At 41.8% G+C, this 22,242-nt stretch overlaps 1 protein-coding gene across 1 annotated transcript; it reads left to right on the top strand.

The window, feature by feature from the left end:
- Positions 1-4,799: 4,799 nt before the first annotated feature.
- Positions 4,800-8,756, top strand: FOXB2 (forkhead box B2). The gene has a single exon (XM_087885029.1). The coding sequence runs from the start codon at positions 6,023-6,025 to the stop codon at positions 7,049-7,051; it is 1,029 nt and encodes a 342-aa protein (XP_087741155.1). The 5' UTR covers positions 4,800-6,022; the 3' UTR covers positions 7,052-8,756.
- Positions 8,757-22,242: the final 13,486 nt, after the last annotated feature.

Here is a 22,242-nt window from a genome sequence, read left to right as displayed (position 1 = left end):
ATTACATTGTTGGACTTATCTCTAAGGAGGCTAAATCACCAAAGACTTAATTAATGTAATGTATTCCAGAGCTGGCTGGCTCAAAAGGAAGACAGTTGCTGTCAAGATTTGCACCGTGACACCTGGCTGCTGATGAACAATCTTTTGTTGTTACTCTTTCCAAGAGAAAGGGAAAACTTTGTTCCTTATAGCTGCTGGGGGTGGGATTGAGCTTCCCTTTGACTTAAAGCAATCCCCACCCCCAAGCGTTCCATTTCAGACATCTTTCCAAACGGAAGAGGCAAAGTCTGTTTTACCACCTAGATGCTCCCTTTCCCTTATTTACAAGTATAGGTTTTTTAAAATCACTCTTGGATAAAATACATGAACTGTAATCATGTTATAAAATTTATCAGATTTATATAACCACCCATCTCAGAGAGCATGACTCTGGGCAGCATACAATAGAAACTATAAAATAGGAATATTAGAAATGATCAACAATTAAAAGCAGTAATATATTATTAAAAAGGCAAAAGCAGAGCATCAGATCTTGCAGATAAGGGAGCCATATCAGTGACTCTCATTAAAATGTTGGATTTTGAAACTTTTACTGGGAAATAAAGAGAACTGAGAATAAAGAGGCAGACATCTGGACTGGATCTTGCAGCAATATCTCCAAGGAGAAAGACAAGGAAATCCATCTTTAGCTTGGCTTTAGGCTCTGCCACCCCCTGCTGCCAGACAGGATCCCAAGATACTTGAAACCCATCACAATTAAGCCTTGGAAAGCCCTTGCAAACTAGATAATAAGATGGACTAAGGTATGAGTTTGGCTTCTAAAAGCCATATTTAATGTTGGGTTTTGTGTCCCAATCTTAATTAATTTTTCTGAATGATGAAACATTCAAAAGATCAGTCATTTGCACAATTTTCTCTATTGTTCCACAACATTTACCGTACAATATGATGCAATGATTTAGGTCCTGAATTAGGACCAGATAGGTCCATTCCTAAGGATGGATTCAGGCCCATCCTTAGGAATGGACATATCCTGTAGGATTTTGGGCCACTCTTTCTGCTCAACATTATTTCTCCAGGGATAAAGACAAGATGAAAACAGCCTTAAACTCTTGAAGGGTAGATGGGTGGAACCAAAATCTAACAAGAAAAATACATATCTTCTCTTCTGAGGGTGGATAGAAAATTAGGAAAGAGAACTAGAGAAGCTGCCCTGAGAATAAATGCTGAAGTTATGGTGATTTTGCAAAGATCAAATATGAAGGGAGTAAGTATCTCTGCTTTTTTGAAATGGGATTAGAATTAAATATGTGGGTGAATGACCATTGTTAGGAAATGATTTGGGTGCAAAGAGATTAACCCTATTGATCCCCAATTTTATTGGATGATAAACCACATCATTGAAAATGAAGATATACAGTATGCCTTTTAGGACCAACTGTTCACATTAAAAAGCAGCCAAGAAATACAACAGAAACTACTACCGGTAGCACAACCGGTAGTAGAGTAGCAATAAAGCCTTTGGAAAAGAGATTCACATGCAAAGATATGCATATACCTAGAAAAATCACAATTGTGCAGGCACAGAACTTCCCCAGGAAACTCTGTGGAAGCACAAGTTGGACTTTGAATAGGCAAGGATAGAAAGAAGATTGACAGTTTTTAACTTTGATATTGGACAATATCACCGATTGCCAAAAGACTGGATCATGGGACAAATCACTCCGAGATACAAATAAACACATAGAAAATATTGTTCATTGGATAGATTATATAAAGATTAAACTTTTTCGAAGTATGGGGGATATCGTCCCGGAGAAAATCTATATGGTCGCCAGGAGTCGACACATAATTGATGGCACATAATCATTAATCATACCTATTTGTCAAATGTTGTAAATAATTTTTCCTGAGATCACGTGTCAATAACCCCGCCTAGGGACAGATTTGGGAGTTTCCAGAGAGAAAAACTGAGGATCTCTCCTTCGCAAAGGAAGGGTCCTCCTGCCGCGATTGGGCGCTCCGATCCCGCCGAGCTGAGCCCCCACTGTCCCCCGGGAATCCCTCCGTGTCTCGGAAGGCCAGAGGGGAGCCGAGCGCTGACAGTTGGGCTGGCGCCTGGGATGCGCTATCCGATTCGGCTGCAGCCACAGCGGCACCACCAGAAATCTGGTACCTGCTTGGCAACCTGCGGCGGCAGCGCCCAGGGAGCCGCCCAGAGGAGGAGGGGGAGGGAGCCCTTGTCTTTGGCAGCCTCGCGGCTCCAGGGTCGAACAATTCCCCCCCCCAGCTCTGCCAGGGGTTCTTGGGGGGACTCTTCGGGGGGAGGGGCGGCGATCGGACTAGGGAAAGGCCTCTTTTGGTCAAACTTGGGGAGATGATGGGTCCGCGCAAAGGCCCGCCCGGGAAAGAGCGGATCCGCTGCCAATTGTGGGAATCCCGGGGCGCAGCTTGGCTGGCAGCCTCCCTGGCAGCCGCCACTGTTTGGAGAGCCGAGCATTTGTACTGTACACACACACGGCCAACTCCTGAAACCCGAAACGGCCGCTGCCTGATGCCAACCCGATTAGCGGAGCTGCTTTGCCCTCAGGAATTGCCTCGCCGGCTTCCAGCGGCAGGTCAGGCAGCGGGCAGGGGAGGCAAGGGGGACCCCGGGCTTTGGGAACTGAGATGAACCTCTGCCCGTCGGGTTGGCTAATGGTGGGGGAGTGTAGCAGAAAAAGAAGAAATTATGCGGAAATGTATTTTACTGTACTGATGCCAGGGTTGTTGTTGTTGTGGCCCAAACCTTTTTTGTCCCAGCTAGATCTGCACATTGCCTGGACTGGCGGGAAAAATCATCTACATACATCTATAGTTTTATCAATGCTCACGGAACGTTCTTGCTTAAGAGACACGAGTCATTTCAAAAATGAGTTGATGCTTTTTGTCCAGTTTTTTTTCTCCCCATAACAGTGCAACAAGTTGTTCAGTCATGGTTTGCTTTGTGGGTGTGTATTTTCATTTGCTAGAAAATGTGTTATGTTCCGGGGGGGGGAGGTCCTCTCTGCTGTCTATTAATTTGGGTTACTTTGCTTGTAAACTTTAGAATCGCCCTTTCGTGACCGATTCAGCAGGGCGATTCCAATACGCTCGCAAAAAGGATAATAGTGCGAATCGCTCAGGGTTGACACAGCGACACAATTACGCAGAAATTTCCAGCCTTTCTTTCCCAGTCAAGGTATTCTCACATTCTTCTCCGGATCTGGTAACTGTTTTCCGACCACCAAAAATTCCTCGCTGGGAAGTCTCAGCTCCGGGCTACAGAAAGGCACCTGCACAAGCCACTGCCCCTTTGCGCTCTTGTTTATGCGAAGGGCGAGGCGGCTCATGGACGCAAACTGAAAGGAACCTCTCTGTGCCTTTTGACTCTGACCGTTCCTCGGTGCTGATTCAATGACTCTAGATACTATCCAGACTGCATTCTCCGCCCTTAAGAAATATATTTTCCTCCCAAAAATGCTGAAAAGCACCCTCATTTCAGTGGAGCGCCGTCCAATTTTGCTTAGGTTGGGGTAAGGGAAATGACACTCTTTAGCCCACAAGCTTAAAAACTTAAGATATCCTTTCAGAGACGATAGTATGAAATTCCAAGATTTCTCTGCACCAATGTCAGGTAGCCTTACATCACATTTTTACCCATCAGCTCTAAATGCTATTTTTTAAAGCACTCCCCGCCTCCCTACGCTGATAAATTCTAGCTTTAATTGCTCTGGAGGGGAATGCTGTTTTACAATGAGGTCCAATTGATTTCAACAGATCTTACCCGAAGGCTAAGACTTTCCCTACTGGCCCGATATACTAATCTAGAGGCACTTCAGGTTCGTTGTACTGTATGACCATAAATGCAAGTATAAACTATCAGCCATGGTGGAGATGTCAACTTTCGTTTTCCTATCTTTTGTATACTATTTCTAGTACCAGAAAGTGACTTCCGAATTGCTGCCTTCCTCTTTTCAGTTCAGGAAAGGTGCAAGATTATGCTACTTGTTTGAGACAAATTAAACACTTGGCTCTTAGTTGAAAGGTAGTAGGATGTGAACTGAACTGTGCCATTCTCCACACACACACACAAAAAACCCCCACATGGAAATGGATTTTGAGCCAAGGCCAAAGGATACCTGAGGCTAAGGCAGCCTTAGAACATAGAACAATAGAGTTGGAAGGGACCTCGGAGATCTTCTAGTCCAACCCTTGCTCCAGCAAGAGACCCTATACCATGTGAGACAAATGGTTGCCCAGTCTCTTTTTGAAAGCCTCCGGTGATGGAGCACCCACAACTTCTGAAGGCAAGCTATTCCATTGGTTGATTGCTCTCACCATTAGGGAATTTCTCCTTAGTTCTATGTTGCTTCTCTCCTTGGTTAGTTTCCAACCATTGTTTCTTGCTTTGCCTTTTGGTGCTTTGGAAAATAGTTTGACCCCTCGTCTTTGTAGAACAGCGCTGTCACATCACCCCTAGTCCTTCTTTTCATTAGATTAGACCTACCCAATTCCTGTAACCGTCCTTCGTCTGTTTTAGCCTCCAGACCCCTAACCATTTGCGTTGCTCTTCTCTGCACTCTTTCCAGAGTCCCAACATCTGGAACACCGACCTTCCTGCCTCTACTCTAGCAGAAAGTGCAAGGCACCACTTTTCAAAGTTTGGAAGATTTCCTCAACGGAGCCAGCCAGCATCGCCGTGCCCTGAGAGGCGTGGTCTTTTCTCTCACATTGTCCTGCCGGCAATAACGAGGACAGGCGCGAGCGTCTTCAGAGAGGAGGGCGAGGGGGAGCGAACTAGGGGAGGAACTGAATCCGATTCCCAAGCCGGGAGCCAAAGCGAGCCGCCCGTCCTTCAAGTGCTTGCGAGGAGCGGAGAGAGACCTGCGTGGAAGGCTCCCTCCGGCTTCGCCTCGCTCTCGCTTCGCCGCGGGCCTCCCTGGCCCCCACCTCGTCCGCCGAAGGAGCGGGAGAAGAAGGCGACCATTCGCAGCTCCGTCTCTTTCCCGAGCCCAGTCATGTGACGCGAGGGAAGCGGAGCGAAGCGGGGGGCTCTCGGACTCGGAGCCAGCACCGGCACAAAACCGAGCTGAGAAGCTCCGTCACACCACAAGCCCAGCCGCCGCGCCGCCTCGCCAAAGCCAACCCGCCGGCCGCTCCCGCGCCTTTCAGCCCAAGGGCACCGGCCACCGCCTGATTTGGCTTCCGAGGCATCCTCCGTTTCCGTCCGCTTCTTTTCTAAAGGAACCGGTCGGGTCGCTGCTGCTTTTCCACTTCAATCCAGCAAGGTGGGAAGACGCGGGAGCCTCTTTCTTGCCATCCCTGGGAATCTCAAAGCGGATCTCGAAGTCTCACAGCCAGGCGTCTGAGGTCGTCGCTTTCGGCCGGTGCGAGAACAGCCCAGAAACTAGGAAGCGGCGCTTGGGTGCGGCTCCTGGCGGAGAGAAGAGACGGGTGTGAGGGAAGGAAAACTGGGGGGGAAAGGCTGAAAGGCGAGCCCGGCGGTCGTTGAGGTTCGTCGGGAACTTGTGCTGGGTCAGAATCGAGGCGAAGATGGCGGGAACGGAGCGGCTGGGCTCTGGCGCTTCTGGGCTGAAGCGCTTGGCGAGGGCTTGACTCCGAAGCGGGGCAAAGGGAGTTTTAAGGAAAGGCTTTTTCTTACCTTTGGCGGGAAGGCACCTTCGGAATTAAGCGGCTTAGTTTCGAGCTCAGGGGAAAGGGGAGCGCCGGCCGCCGGGCTTTGGCGGGAAAAAACGACGTGAGGGGAAAGCAGGCAGCGAAGGCGCCACCCGTGTTGCGCAGGCGGACAGGGGAGGAGGAGGAGAAGTTGCAAAGTGTCCGCCGACTGACTCCCTTGGAAATGCCGACTGAATGTACCGAAGAGCCAGCGGTTCTCCTTGACAGATTCTCCTGCTCCTCTCCTGAAGTGGTGAACGGCCCTTTCTGGTCCTAGAGCGCGGTCCTTCTGGGCAGGACAGCCGGAGGAGGGTAGGAATGTGCCATGCCTCGGCCGGGCAAGAGCTCGTACAGTGATCAGAAGCCTCCTTACTCTTACATCTCGCTGACGGCCATGGCCATCCAGCACTCGAGTGAGAAGATGCTCCCCCTGAGCGACATCTACAAGTTCATCATGGAGCGCTTCCCTTACTACCGCGAGCACACCCAGCGCTGGCAAAACTCGCTCCGCCACAACCTCTCCTTCAACGACTGCTTCATTAAGATCCCGAGGCGACCCGACCAGCCCGGCAAAGGCAGCTTCTGGGCGCTGCACCCGGACTGCGGGGACATGTTCGAGAACGGCAGCTTCCTCAGGCGCAGAAAGCGCTTCAAGGTGCCGCGGCCGGAGCCCCACATGCCAGCAGCGGCGGGCAAAACAGGAGGGGTGCTGCACCCCCACCTGAGCCACTATTTCCACCCTCATCACCCGCCGCCGCCGCCTCCGCCGCCTCCGCTTCAGCCTCCAGCGGCAACCAAAGGACATCCAGACTCGGCGGCGGCAGTGGCGGCGGCGGCGGCGGCTGCTGCCGTAGGAAGGCTGCCTCAGTTCCAGCCTTACAGCCCGGCTCCTGGCTTCAAGCATCCCTTCGCCATCGAGAACCTCATTGGCCGAGACTACAAAGGAGTGATCCAGGGCGGTGGGTTGCCCTTGGCTTCCGTAATGCACCACCTGGGCTACCCAATGGCCGGTCAACAGATCAGCACCATGGTCAGCTCGGTCTGGCCCCACGTGGGCATGATTGAGCCTGCGGGTGGCATTCCCCTTTCGCCAGGAGAATACGGACCTTTCGGGATGCCGGTCAAGACCATCTGCCACCCATCGACACAGACACTGCCTGCAATCCCTGTGCCAATCAAGCCCACCCCGTCCATTGCGCCATCCACTGCCATCTCTGCCCTGACGGTCAACCATGTCACACAGCAGCTCTGTCAGACAACGTCTCCCAGTGTCTCCTCTTCCCTTCTTGAACAGATTCCGCCAAATTCCTCCAATGGCAAAATCTCCTTACATTCTGCCTTGGTACATTCATAGAATGGAAGATGGAGAAGTATGACTGTTGACACAATCCTATCGTCTAAGATACAAGCACAGGGCAAAGATTGGTCTGGGCCTGTTGAGTGTCTTTGGAAAGAACATTTTGTATTATTATAATTACAATTATCATGTATTGTGTCTGTTGTAAAATCAGTGTTCAGAGCCAGGTTCAGGTAAGAATTTCTGTGTTCAATGTTAGCCATCATAAACTCAGAAATTGTCCTATTAATTCTGTGAAATACTTAAAGCTGTATTCAGTTAACACATGAATTGCTATATAATGACACAAGCACGCATGCACGCACACACAGACACCATACTCAAGCCTCAAACTCCACTCCCAAAAGAAACTTTATACACAATTGTGGTAAATTTTGGCTCCCTGAATTTCTTGAAAATAAGTTACCCTTAACCATTGTTGCAATAGAAAAGAATCAAGATTACATGAATGCCTATTAGAATTCCACCAGTACTGGCTCAGCCTAGTAATTTCAATGAGACTTATTTTCATGTTAGCATGTACAAAAGTGAGGTGTAGTTGGATTGAATTTGTAAATATATATACATATCTCAAATGAAGTATTTTAGCACTGTAGGTTATGAGCTATAAAAATCAAAGAAAATGTTGCCATTGATTGGGGTTTGCCACTTGGTCTGTAAAATAAAGATTCCCCCCCCCCATGCTCTTGCAAGTTTAAAGTATGCAAGCTTTTAAATCACACAGAATTCTTCATTAACTTATCCAATCCTTCTTATTTCAAACTATTAAGTTTAGATCAAAAGTAACAGTGTCAAACATGGATGAAGTAAAGTAGATAGCTTTTAAAACTTAAGGAAGCTAAATAAAGCAGCAACAGAATGTCATGATTTCAGGAGACTGATATTAAGATTAAAGGTTTAATTAAAATTTATTCTTGTTATATTTTTGTTACTGTAATTTTGATAATTTTGAATATTAGAGCAACATGAATTTCCCAGGGCCTAAAGAGTATTAAAAATGACAATAGTGCTATGGATTGGGAATATTACAACTAAGATTTATATGATGATTTAGAGTCTCTCTCAGTTATATATTAACTCTGTTTCTTTGCAATTTTATTTTTCTTCATTTTGGGAATGAAGAAGAAACAATTAAAACACAGAAATAAGTGGAGATTAAAAAGAATTTGGGGTTTAAATTTGCTTTGTATTCCATTCAGATTGAAAGCATTGCCATCAGATGGTACAGTAAAGAGTGCAGTAAAGCATAAGTTTAAGTTCCTGAAGCTAAGGTGTAAACTTGTTGCCCCTTTGACCCTTACTTGGAAATAGGTTTCCGCCTATCAACACATCAATGTTATATTGCTGTATACATGTGCAAAACTTGCATTTTTCTGTTTGTTTTTTTAACAAAAAAAATCTTCTTGTGAATAATGCTTATCCAAACATTTTTATTATCTTCAAAAGTACTATTCTGCTTTGTGTGTGTGTGTGTGTGTGCTTTGATCTCTCCTTTTCCCACTTACTTACATACTTACCTACCAGATAAGCACTTTACACAAAGAAGTTTCGATGAAATAAGAGAATGTTCTGTTTCCAGGAGTCAGCTTTTGAGCTTTGCTTTTGGTTGGAATTTGAGTCTCAGCTGGTTTGTGAATGCTGTAGTTGGAGCTTTATTGTACATGGTTGTTTTCATTAAAAGTGATTTCTTGGCTTCCTGCTCTAACTCTAAGTCTTATGATTTATTAACCTGTGTATGCTGTGATGCAACTGTCTGCATTGATAATCTTCACTATGCCACATGAAAGTGTATTTGGAGGCCAAAGATGTTCTCTTGAATTGAAGAACAATTAATACATATGTTAACCCTTTGACTAAATGTCAGAGGTTAATTTGTGATAGTTAGAACAAAATCCTCTGAAATCCTACTTAAAAATGCATTGGTTTGTGCAAATGTATAGTTCTGAGAGAAAATCTCCACCATCCTCTGTAGCTTTTCTGTGAACTCATTATATGCGTCTACAAGGAAATCCCATTGAAGCCATAATATGCTTCGTGCTGAAGTGTCAGCTAGCACCAGAGTGTTTCAATTTTCCTAAGATTAAATTGCATCAGCTTTTGTATTTTTGTTTATGCAAGAAGGGGCAGATCAAGAGAGGCTCCACTAAAAGGATAAAGTGAGCCCTTAAAGGATGTGCTCATAGTTTCTTTCTTAGGATTTACAGAATAAATAGCATGTTTTCTATATTGTAGTAACATTCCCAGCAGACTGAAGTATAGTTCTGGAACTTTAGCTTTTCAGTCTAGCTAGCCATTTATATCCCTAACACATCCATAAATCTCTAACTGAAAACTTAAGTTGTAACTCACAAGATATTGTTTTGCGTGTATTCTACCCAGATAGGAGATGATTATCTCATTTGATGCTGGGTAATATATATCTTTTGCCTCATTTATTTTTCAGTCACTAATCTACAGCAATAATCATGATGAACCTTGTATGGAAATAAATTGTGCTACAGCAGACATTTTTATACCTAAATTACAACCTGGTTTATTTAAAAAAAAAGTAACTTAAAATCTGAGTTATATTTTTCATGCAATTATATTCGAGGATCAGACCAATACAATGAACTTTGGTAGTAAAATGATGTATTAGTCTCTATACCCATCAGAACTTCTTGAAAACTAGAATTATACCACTACATCCAATTTTAAATTCAGTGTAATTTGGAGCTAAAATTAACATTTCAGCACAATTTCATTTATTAAGTTTAGGACATTTTGAGATGCTTTGAATGTTTCCTTGGTTTTTAAATGTCTTTCATACTTTCTTTTTCAGGAAGTTTCTCTCCACAGAAAATTTGAGCACACATAATCCAAGGTTGGTTCTTACCAAATTACTTGGAACAAATAATAAAAAAAACCCAATGCCCTTAGAAGTTTGTTTTCTGGAATTAAAGAAGAGTTTTAATGACATAATTGTATCACAGATTTTTGCATAATAAGATATATGGGGAAATTCATATTAAAATCTTAGTGATAAATCAATATACCTATCAAAATATTGGAAGACTATATTATATAGTCTTAATGAAATAGCACTTACATAAGCGCAATGAATCATTTGGGGAGGGGGATGAACTCCGGAATCCCTGCAACAGGCTCTGATATCAGGCAGGCTTCAGTTCTTATTCCAGATGAACGGAGTAACTTTAATCTCACCCCATGTACAAATGCTCCTTAGTTTTGTTAGGAGAGAGTTGGAGACCCGTATTTTGTCCTATAATTTTCATAAACTGAGTTTTATTCCCATTACTAGAGAAAACATCGTTTTTCCTTTATTTCCCTCAAAAAAAAAAAAAAAACACCACCTTACAAATAGGTAAATCACACTGCCCACCCTTGTTAAAGAATTACAAAATGAGCCACCACTTTTCCTACTTTGAAAAAAAATGCGAAATATGGGATGACTCTTGGTTCAATAAATAAATGACTTGGAGCCGTTTCATATAATAAGGAAGGAGAGGCAAGCGGTAAAGATAGCCTTGAAACGGAATTGTTGATTAGAAAAAAAAAGAACGATTGAGGTGAGACAGCTTGGGAACGGAGTCGTAGAAAAAGTGAGTCGGAAGAGTGAGCTCACCCTTCTTCTCTACCGCCTGGTCTCCTCGGGTGAAAGGCGCCGGGAGTGCGCTGGAGGAGGAACCTGACTGGTGGGAAGGACACAAACAGGGAGCTCAGCTTTCCTTTAGCCCAGCTTGAAGTCTTCCAACAGCCCTACCCAAAAGAGACAGTCCTGGCGTTGAACACCTTAAAAACTGAAGAATAAATTGGACCGAAGTAGCCTGATTGACTCAGAAAAGGCGTTCGTGAGAACGGCTGTAAATCCCCGGTGTAACGAGTCGGCTTAATTTCAGCTGGGCAGGGACTGTCTACTCTTGAAGTGGAATTCTCTTTCTACTAACATGTCAAAAGATATAAGCGGTTTCTGGTTTTGAGATCTGCTGTTGTAAAACGGTGTTTTAACAATTTCAGTATATTGTAAATTGGGACTGTCAATGAAAATCTAAGTAGGTAAGAGTATGGGAAGGGAGTCACCGTATTTACTGTCATACTAGGGAAGTGATTTAATGACTTATCCTTTAGCTTAAAAAGTCTGTTGGTTAAAAAAGAGGCGACAAATTACCAAAGGAACCTGATTTATGTATTTATTACAAAGGATTAAGCGTTTATCTGGGTAAGGACTTCATTTTACAGAGCAAACAAAATGTTCCCTTAACAATTATATTGATGATGCAGGACATTAAAACCTATCATAGGGCATTAAAATCTATTATAAACATAAATTTCTTTTAGGTTTTTTTTGGGGGAGGCGGGGTCTGGTAAGATTTGATAATTACTGTTTAGGATACAATCATACTATAAAGTTGAAGTTTTGCTGGTGGGCATTAACTTCCCTCCGTCCTCTAAATTTGATGAGGATCAATGCTCCCTCAAATAGAGTTTTCTCGGGACTGAGAGCTTGTTGTTGGAGCCCAAATCCCACGTATCAGGCGTTGCAGATGCTTTCTCCCGTGTCCAGTTGACAATCACTGACCCCGCCTGGGGTGACATTTGGGAGTTTCCAGAGAGAAAAACTGAGGATCTCTCCTTCGCAAAGGAAGGGTCCTCCTGCCACGCTTGGGTGCCCCGATCCGGCCGAGCTGAGCCCCCACTGTCCCCCGGGAATCCCTCCGTGTCTCGGAAGGCCAGAGGGGAGCCGAGCGCTGACAGTTGGGCTGGCGGCTGGGATGCGCCATCCGACTCGGCTGCAGCCACAGCGGCACCACCAGAAATCTGGTGCCTCCTTGGCAACCTGCGGCGGCAGCGCCCAGGGAGCCGCCCAGAGGAGGAGGGGGAGGGAGCCCTTGTCTTTGGCAGCCTCGCGGCTCCAGGCGCGAACAATTCCCCTCCCGGCTTTGCCAGGGGCAGGGGGGCTCTTGGAGGGGGAGCGATCGGACTAGGGAAAGGCCTCTTTTGGTCAAACTTGGGGAGATGATGGGTCCGCGCAAAGGCCCGCCCGGGAAGGAGCGGATCCGCTGCCAATTGTGGGAATCCCGGGGCACAGCTTGGCTGGCAGCCTCCCTGGCAGCCGCCACTGTTTGGAGAGCCGATCATTTGTACTGTACACACACACGGCCAACTCCTGAAACCCGAAACGGCCGCTGCCTGATGCCAACCCGATTAGCGGAGCTGCTTTGCCCTCAGGAATTGCCTCGCCGGCTTCCAGCGGCAGGTCAGGCAGCGGGCAGGGGAGGCAAGGGGGACCCCGGGCTTTGGGAACTGAGATAAACCTCTGCCCGCCAGGTTGGCTAATGGTGGGGGGAAAGGTACAATAAGGGGGAGAGGGAGAGAAGCACTCATGTACAGGCTGCAAGTGACGTGTACCCGCCTACCTATACCTGCCGAGGCATCTCAGTAGGGAGGTTTAGTGGTGGTTTTACAAGAACAGAAAAAAAAAAAAAAAAAACAAGTTCCTAAGTTACGCGGCTGTATTCTCCGCAACGTGCTGGGAAGTCTTCTAGCACTAAACCAACAAGTACCGCTAGCGCATGCGCGAAAAAAGATGAGAGCGTTAGAGCTCCTTCCACCTTCCAAGCGAAGGACTCAGTTTGTCTTCTGGACAAATAACAATAACTCTTGTCTTATGCTGTTTTCCAGAGAGGAAAAAAAACCTGGGGGGAAAATAGGTCTGGGGTCAGAATGAACCACTCTTCTCTCTTATTTTCAAATTTTGGTGAGCCAAATAGAACTCTTCAGTGGATGAATTTTGTACTGAAATACACATTTCACTAAATACTCTTTAATTTGAGTGTTTTCAACCTTGGCAACTTTAAGATGTGCAGGCTTCATTTCTCAGAATTCCCCAGCCATAGAAGTCAGGCTGGGGAATTCTGGGAGTTGAAGTCCACGCATCTTAAAGTTGCTAAGGTTGAGAAACACAGATTATATAAATTATGTTCACTTTCTTGCCATATCTTCAGAGCAAATCACTTCTTCATGTGCCAGATAGAACAGAAGTTGAAAACACAAGCATGCTTTTGTGGGGTTCCTACCAACAGCTTAATTCTGGCAACCTCAGCGTGGCTCTATAGCAGGCGTCTCCGTACAGCGGCTCTGTACAGCTGGTAATGAGGCCCCACAAAATAATAAAAAAGTTTTTTAAAAGGAAGTTTATTTTATATTTAAAAATATATTATATATTTTATATGCAGTCAAGACAATGCCTCTTCGCCCAATGAGGCAAGCCAAAAGGTTGCACAACCATGCTTTGTAGTTTAAACCTAAAAGTTAAAGAGATTGAAGGAGAATATTGTTTGTGAGTATGCACTGGCACTGAGTGTGTTTATTACATCCAGATTACATGTTCAGCTAGGAGATCACTTCTCTCATAAATATGTTCTTTGGTTGACTATTCAGTCTCCAGCAACCGAGTCCTTTCAGTATGACCCGCAGGACAATATACTGGCTAGCCTTCTCCTTTCTGTTAGCAGTCTGACTACATATATTTATTAACACTCTTCATTTTTTAAAAATCATTTTGTGAAAAGTTTCAATTACAATAGCAAGATAATGCAAGCTAAAAAAAGAAAAAAAATATTACTGTTTAGATGGACAATCAACTGCCTGCAATTACTGCAGGTTCGAATCTCGCCAAGGCTCAAGGTTCACTCAGCCTTCCATCCTTTCTAAGGTAGGTAAATTGAGGACCCAGTTTGTGGGGGCAATAAGCTGACTTTGTATAAATATACAAAAGAATGAAGGCTATTGCTTAGCGCATTGTAAGCCGCCCTGAGTCTCCGGAGAAGGGCGGCATATAAATCATTTTTTTAAAAAAAAAAAATCACATTTCTTAATGCATCAAAAAGAAAGTTGAGTAAAGAATCTGGCCTCCATGGCCTGCTGTCAAACTGGATACAGGCCATCCTCGGTTTACAACAGTTCATTTAGTGACCATTTGAAGATATAATGGCACTGGAAAAAGTGACATGACTATTTTTCAAACTTATGACCATTCAGCATCCACATGGTCAATGGGATTTACATTCAGATGCTTGACAACTGGTTCATATTTATGACAGTTGTAGTGTCCTAGGGTCATGTGATCACCTTTTGTGATCTTCTGGTAAGCAAAGTCAATGGGGAAGCTAGATTCACTTAACAACCATGTTACTAATTTAACAACTGAAGAGATTTGTTTAACAAATGTGGCAAGAAAAGTCATAAAATGGGGCAAAACCCACTTAACAAATTTCTCACTTAGCAACATATATTTTGGGCTCAATTGTCATAAATTGAGGATTACCTGTATTGCCAAATGTATTTTGCTAAACTAAAGTTTAGGGGTTTTGTAGACTGAAACTAGGATCCATGCTAGAGTTATGGTAGGTTCCAATGTAAAAGTTAATGTGTTTTGAAGCCAAACTTACACTATTTAATTTCCAAGGAGATTTTAGAACTGGATAGGTCTGTGGATCAATGGATATTCTTTAAAATAATTGTTTAAAACACACTCCCTAATTTTAAGTACAGATTTACAGTTTACATTGCTACTACCAGTATGTCAGACAGAGCAAGCTAGCAAGAGCTTTAAGGTTTTGCTAGATTCCTTCTCCTGAGAATAATATTTGTGAGGAATTGCCTCCCTGGGTACAGTTAATATTTTGTTTAATGGGGAATAAATGTCACTTACCTTTCTCTCACATGAATGCTTAACTTATGAAACCTCTTCACTGCAATTTATAAAGAACGATTTGTGCTTTGCTTCTGAGGTTATGATGCTTTTATTAACTGGGACTTCCTTCTATTAGGATTCCACTGATCCAAATGTCCCCTTCTTCCAAGTTTCCATCTTTCTACTTGTCTTTTTCTTATTTCTCAACTATACAGAAACTTCAACCACTCAAATGTTTCAAGATGCGGGTTTTTTTCCTGACAGAAGAACATAATCCAAAAAGGAACTTTCCTAGAACATATTCTAGTGATCTAGCAATCCAGAATAAACTCAAGCAGATTTAGGATGTGCAATTTACTAAATATATTACTATTCAATTTTACTGTGGGAAATAGGAGGAACGACATGATAGTCATTTTTTTTGCCTTGGTTTCAAAACAGTTTAATCAGTCTTCTTCATATTGTAGACCCTTGGGATTTAACTTGGCAAAGAGAGTTGAAGTATTTGTTTATCAAAGACAGTATACATATCCTAGCATTATCCTTGAAATTAATATAGATTTTTCTGTCTCTTCTCGGCAGAAACCGAGAAAAGCTTTTTCTTTCTATATCAGAAACTCTGAAGCAGCTTCTGCGTGTTTTTTAAAATTTTGGGGTTGATATGTGAGAAGAGAGTGAGAATGGTGTACAGTTTACTAAACAAACAGAATTGATTTAAAATACGCTATCAATATCTACTCAGAATTAAGCCCCATTCACTGGGGCTTATTCACAGAACCTGGTTTACAGATTTTTACAATTGAAGCAAGTATGGAATAGAGCTAGTTTATACATGCTGCAGTATTGGCACATAAAAGTCTAATATTTTTATGCAGAGGGAGAAGAGATGGCATTTGTATCATTCTTCCCTGGCCGGTCACAGAAAGATACTTTTAGTAAAGCTACCAGTTCTAGATTGCAAAAATCCATGTGGCCACAACAAAGACACTTTTGCATCTCTTTGCTGTCATCTAGCAGTTGTTCAGATTATTTTTCCCTCCAAAAATAGGTCTACCTTCATTCTGAGTAGTTTATTATTCGGGTAATTTACTGATTGTAGGTTTTGATTTTGGAGGCAGGGGATCTTTCAAAAGAATGGTCCTACTGATTTAGTGCAGGCATTTCTACTTCCCAGGGTTGATAGTTAAATGGAAAAAACGCTTCTGTGAAAAATGACATATTTCTGTACAATCAGTGGCAGTGCAAGCAATTATGGAAGACCATTAATCTACAATATGCCTTCAGACTTTGTCATTGCAAAAATAATGTTCTTGTGCCCTTGAAGAATTCCTGTGAAATGCATTCAGTTTCTTCATAATCCATTGAGACTTTGCTTTTTTATTCTTTAACATTTGATTTTCCTTTTCTTCTTTCAATTTGGCCATTGGGAATAGTTGACATCTCTGGCTAGACTACTGTCACTCCACTTATTTATATTTGACCTCCATAATTTTGATAGTGGGTGTAGTACTGTCTGGTTGGTTTGCTATGACAGTTTTTCAGTTTCAGAAGCTTTGACACAAACATCTACAAGCTGAATACTTGAAATTAGATATACCAGAAAAGTTCTAGCCCAGATTTGGATATTAACTTTAGGAGGTGGCAATCCTATAAATCTGCCTCAAAACAACAATGAAATGAATAATCCTCTGTCTCTGGTTAAAACCCTTGTTGAAGAAGAATTTTTTCACTACTTCCTCACTTCATGCTCATTTATCTATGACGTAAGATTGGTTTTGGATTTTAAAAAAATGTATTGTTCTCTCAAATCTCTAATAGCTTATCTATCTCTCTTTTTGAGAACAATCACACATACTCTTCAGAATATTGCTGTTTTGGACATCTAGCATCAAGTATGCCATTTTGAAGTAAGAATAGATGGTAGAATGGAAATCTAATAATTTAACTTTGGATAATTTTTATTCTAATATTTAGATCTATTTCCTTCTGAGTTTTGGAGAGTTGTGAAAATGAATGACATACTGGGACAGCCAATCCCTTTTGATTTCTGCTTCTCCTAGTATAAAAACAAAACAAAATCAGTCTCTATTATTCTCCCAGGGAATAATCTCCTTTCCATTCCCCACCCCCCACCCCCATTATAAATCCTATGAGGCTGGATCCAAATCAAGCATTTAAAACCTCCCCAAAGAGTGATGAACTCCATTACTGAAATAGTTTATTTAGATCAACAACAAATTACAAAACAAAAGTACACAAAGCCTATCAGCAAAGGAGCTTAGAGGCTCAGCATGAATCAGTTTCACAAGTATAGATAAAAAGAAAACAAAAATCTCAGAACAAATGTAGGCAGTATATGTGTATGTTATGGCGTTTACGTAACAGAATTGCTACTATTTCAGTAAATCTAATTTAATTTCCTCTAGCAAAACTCTTTGTTTCCCCCCCCATGCCTATATCTCTCTGACAAACCATTTTCCCAGCCTCTCATTGGCTAGAATTATAACACTTCACATGCTTTCAATCCATCAGCTATATTTGGGGATGCAGCTCATGAAAGCATCTCAGCAAAAAATGCTCCCTAGTTTTGGGGAGAGTAAAAGTGAGGGGATGAGACAGGTACTTTCAGATTTACAAGTTTTGTTAATGTAACCTTACAGTAAAGATAGAATTAGTATTTGTTATTGTGCTTCTTATCTGGACTAACACAACAAGAAAGAGCAGGCTTAAACTGAATCCCAATAAGAGGGAGTGATTGTTTGCTCATTGGAGCGTTCTAGGGATGTCTCCTGATGGAATCACTACCCCTGAAGTAGCATATCTTCAACATGTGAATTCTTCTGGACTCATGGTTCAGTGAGACAACAGGTAGAGATTGTGCCCAGGGCTGGATGCTTTCCTTACCTTTGCTGCTGTGCCCTACTTATCCTCTTGTCACTATCCACTTAGATTACTATATCACATTCTGCATTGGGCTGCCTTTGAATATCACTAGGAAGCTGCAATTGGCTCAGCATGGTGAGACCACACACAATCAGGCCTTGCATTCATTGCCTACAACAGGGGTGTCAAACTCGATTTCATTGAGGGTCGCATCAGGGTTGTGTTTGACCTTGGGGGGGGCGAGGTGGGCGTGGCCAGGGTGGACGTGGCCAACTTGATATCACTCGTGTCAGGGGTGCCTGAGGTGGCCCAAGTGCTCTGCCAGTGAAAACTGTCCCAAACTCCATTTTCACTGGCAGAGGGTTGCAGGAGGCCGTCCCAGCTGAAAACGGAGATTGGGAGCCCATTTTCTCTGGCAGAGGCACCTTCGCTGTTTCCTGGACAGCGGCGCAGACCTGATCTAAGTACCCCACAGGCCAGATCTGGCCCATGGTCCTTCAGTTTGACACACTTGGCCTACAGAGAATGGAATTTAAGATGCAGTGATTAACTTATAAAGCCCTCTGTGGCTTGGTACTGTAAGACTGCATTTTCCCTTTGAAATTCCCTGGCGAGTTCAATCTATCTAGGAGAAACAACTCCTAGCAATGTACCACTTTAGGGAGGCAAACTGAGCTGACGTTCAGTGGTGCTGCTTTTCTGTGACAGCACTTTGGAATGGTCTCCCGATGGCATTTGGTTGGCTTCCAGTCAGGCAGTTTCCGAAAAAAGAGCTTCTTCAGTAGAGAATCTGGATCTTGATTCCAACTTGATTTGTTTTTTGTTTTGTTTGGTTAGTTTTATTTTATTTGCTTTCATTAGTTTGCAAATCTTTATTTTTTAGGTAAAGGTTCACTCGCACATGCGTGCTAGTCGTTTCCGGCTCTAGGGGGCGGTGCTCATCTGTGCTTCTAAGCCAAAGAGCCAGCGGTGTCCAAAGACATCTCTGTGGTCATGTGGCCAGCATGACTAAATGCCGAAGGTGCACAGAACGCTGTTACCTTCCCACCAAAGTGGTGCCTATTTTTCTACTTGCATTTTTTACGTGCTTTCAAACTGCTAGGTTGACAGAAGCTGGGACAAGAAACGGGAGCTCACCCCGTTACGCAGCGCTAGGGATTCGAACTGCTGAACTGCCTACCTTCTGATCAACAAGTTCAGTGTGTTAGCTACTGAGCCACCCTGTCCCCTTTATTTTATACATAGCATTTATTTGTATGTTGTGTTCTATGTATTTTACCTTTTAAACTGCTGATGTTCCTTAAGGTTCTGTGTTTTATAAATATGATTAATAAATAAATATATGAAGAGTCAATTTGGTGTAGTGGGAGACTGTATTTTCTAGTCCTGCCTTAGGCATTAAATCAACTGGATGTCTCTGGGCCAGTCCTACTCTCTCAGCTCTAGAAAGAAGGCCATGGCAAACCACTTCCAAAAATGTTGCCAAAAAGACCTGCAGGGACTTGTCTAGGCAGTTGCCAGGTGTCAAAACTAACTTAAAGACCCCAAAACACCATAATTCTATATGTTTAAGGTTTGGGAGAAATAATGGAGCAGGGAGATGAAGGGGGAAATATACATGCAGTGTTCATCTAAATATAAATAAATGTGTGCTATCAAAACCACAACTCATTTCTTTTACTCTCAGAAAAGAAAACCTTATCCACCCTTGACCTTTGAATAATTTTTTATCGCCAGGTTTTGAACATACACATTAAATCAGTGGGAGAGATTATCCAAAGGTTTTAGTTAAAGCATCAAAATTCTGGATTTACTGAGTTCTGCCTTTTGGCTGAGTTTATGCTTTGCACTAAGTCCCAGTTTCTAGTCCTGCCTTAGGCATTAAATCAACTGGATGTTTGTTTAATTTTGATTTATTGTTTTGAGTAAATACAGCTATTGCATAGCACAATGCTTGAATGTGGTCTTTGTTTCTATTAACTAATTTCAGATGTGAAATCTCTGAACTGGAATTCAGAGCACTTTTGGCATGGATTAGGATGAAACTTAATCCAACCTTAAATGAAGCATGAAGAGTTGATAGTTAAGAAATCTACTGGTCTGAATAGACTAAAGATTTAAAATCTGGTTCAGATGGGTGGTAGACTACTTTAAGAGGTATGGATGAATGTCAAGATGATGCTAGTGGCTACAATTACAGCAATTCCAGTTTGCATCCACATTCTTCCCTTCCTGGCTGATAAACTCTATATCAGCTACTGACAGATTTGACTGCATTGTTTGACTGCTGTATTGTTCTAAAAGTTGCAATATTATTAAATAATTTGCACATCAGCCACATATAGAGAAAATTCATATGATTTGCAAAGCTCAAGTATGTATTCTAGCCTAGTGAATATAATAATTTGGCTTCAGGTTTATATTTTAATGTTTATTATAAATAATTGGACCAAATCAATTTCCTGATGTACATTTTAAATAATTTTCCACACATCAACCTAGCTAACTATTTATGAATCTTCACTATAATTATTTTTGTTTGCAAATAAGATTTTGCAATTGTTTATTTGGAAAAAATATACTTATTGATATATGTATTTTGTTTTGAAAAAAAATGTAAGTATTTAAATATCTAATTTAAAATGAAATGTGCAAACATGTTATTACTGTCTTTGTGAAGATAACATTGCTTTGTATATCTGCTAATTTTAGATGTAACTGCAGATACAAAGCTATGTTTAAACTTTCTCTAATTTCAGAATGGAATTACAAATAGTCAATTACAGTGATATGCAAAATGTTTGAAATTATTGCAATTGTTCCAATATTATTTTGCTTGATTTGAATTATTAAATTATTTTGTACTTATATTAATATTTCATCAGTTTTAGCTACCACCTGGCACTGAAACTGTGTTATATTTGTCCTAAATTCCTTTGTTTATAGCATAAATCAAGAAATGATCATTTTCTCCTTTTAATTCATTAAAAACTTTATGATCTCTCCTGTTAAGAAATGATGAAGAAATTCTATCAGTTCTAAGAATATCATAGAAAACAGTGATTCATTATACTGGTCACAACTACATTATTTGCCTTTGCTCCGGCATCAGGCATAAAATGTTTTATGCTTTCGAGCTCTGAAATTTGTAAATGTAAAAGTAGCATAACAGACCCTGGAATATGTGAATGCAGTTCTCCTTGAAGAATTTGAAGCATCTTCTAACAATGTTATCTGCAAAATGTTAAAGTCTTTCGAAATAAAGGATCTGGTGGGACCACCCAGATCTGTGAATACTATATAGACCGTCAAGGACTGTTTGTTAAATTAAATTTGGTCCCCTTTAAAGTTTTCCAGAAAGCCCTCAATGAGTGCTTATAAAACATCAAGTAACAAAGACCTTCTGCTCTTCTCTTCCAAAGGAGTTTAATACAATTGCCTTGAACTGAAACTCTACCATTCTGTATTTTAAACAGAATAGAGAGAAAGTCTGCCTCTGATAATGCTTCAAAATAAATTTTCAGTAATTCGTCGCTTTTAAAATGCATATCTAATAATTACTGGAAATAAAAAGAAATCAAACTCTTTTCTTTCACGAGTGAGCTAACATTATTTTTACTCAATGAAAATTAAATGGAAACACAAGATTTATCACCAGAACTTACGACAATGGCTTTGGCATGCACACACAGACACACGCACTGCCTATAAGCTCAACTAACTATAAGATTAAACTTTCTATAAAATCAACCCAAATAGTTACGTAAAGTATTTCAGTAACTAGCATAAATCTTATGCTATTGCAAAGTGAAGCAAAGGTTAATTAGCACATACCTGTATGTTAGCTTTCCCAGCAATAACGTTGTGCACTTCCTCTTTATATCTAAAATCTACCTTTTCATTCAGAAAATATATGATTGGACTTTATGGAATGTTCATTGAAGTAATGATAGTGAATTTCTTATTAAGAAGTTTTCCAAAAATAAAAAATACATTTAAGGCAACAGTTATCCATGCATCAATATACTGATTACTAAGTCCCAGAGTTGCAGACTGCCTGAAGCACTCTACAGATACAGTTGCCAAATTCCATGTATAATTTGTCCCATTGGAAGATTATATTTGTAAGATCCTATCTGTGTCCCATCATCAACATTTGGGTTTCGGTGATACACTGTTAAAGTTTAATCATAAAATGTTCTCTGAAGTGTATTTTATATATGGTTTTTAATAGTTAAAAAGAGTATATTAGCAAGTATGTGAGACTCTTAAACTGAAGCCATCAAATGTTAAGACTTGGAGTCAGGTGCTCAGATTTGATACAACTGCCATTTGGAAGATCTTGCGGAAAGTCAAAACATGAAAGGCTGCGGGTCTTGATAATATCCCTGGGTGAGTACTTTAGGAGTGTGTGACCAGCTGGCCTCTGTTCTTGCAGACATCTTCAATCTTTCATTGCACCAGGCCTTAGTTCCATCATGTTTTAAGACTGCAGTCATTGTACCAGTCCCCCCAAAACCTATAATTATGTGCCTTAATGATTATCATCTAGCTGTATTATCTTCCATTCCACTGTCTGTTTTGAGAGATTAGTAAAGGACTATATTGT

This window comes from Pantherophis guttatus, chromosome 2 (assembly GCF_059756535.1).
Source record: "Pantherophis guttatus breed Tessera chromosome 2, ASM5975653v1, whole genome shotgun sequence".
NCBI lineage: Eukaryota > Metazoa > Chordata > Lepidosauria > Squamata > Colubridae > Pantherophis > Pantherophis guttatus.
The sequence above is the reverse complement of the archived record's forward strand: the minus strand, read 5'-3'. Positions and strand labels throughout refer to the sequence as shown.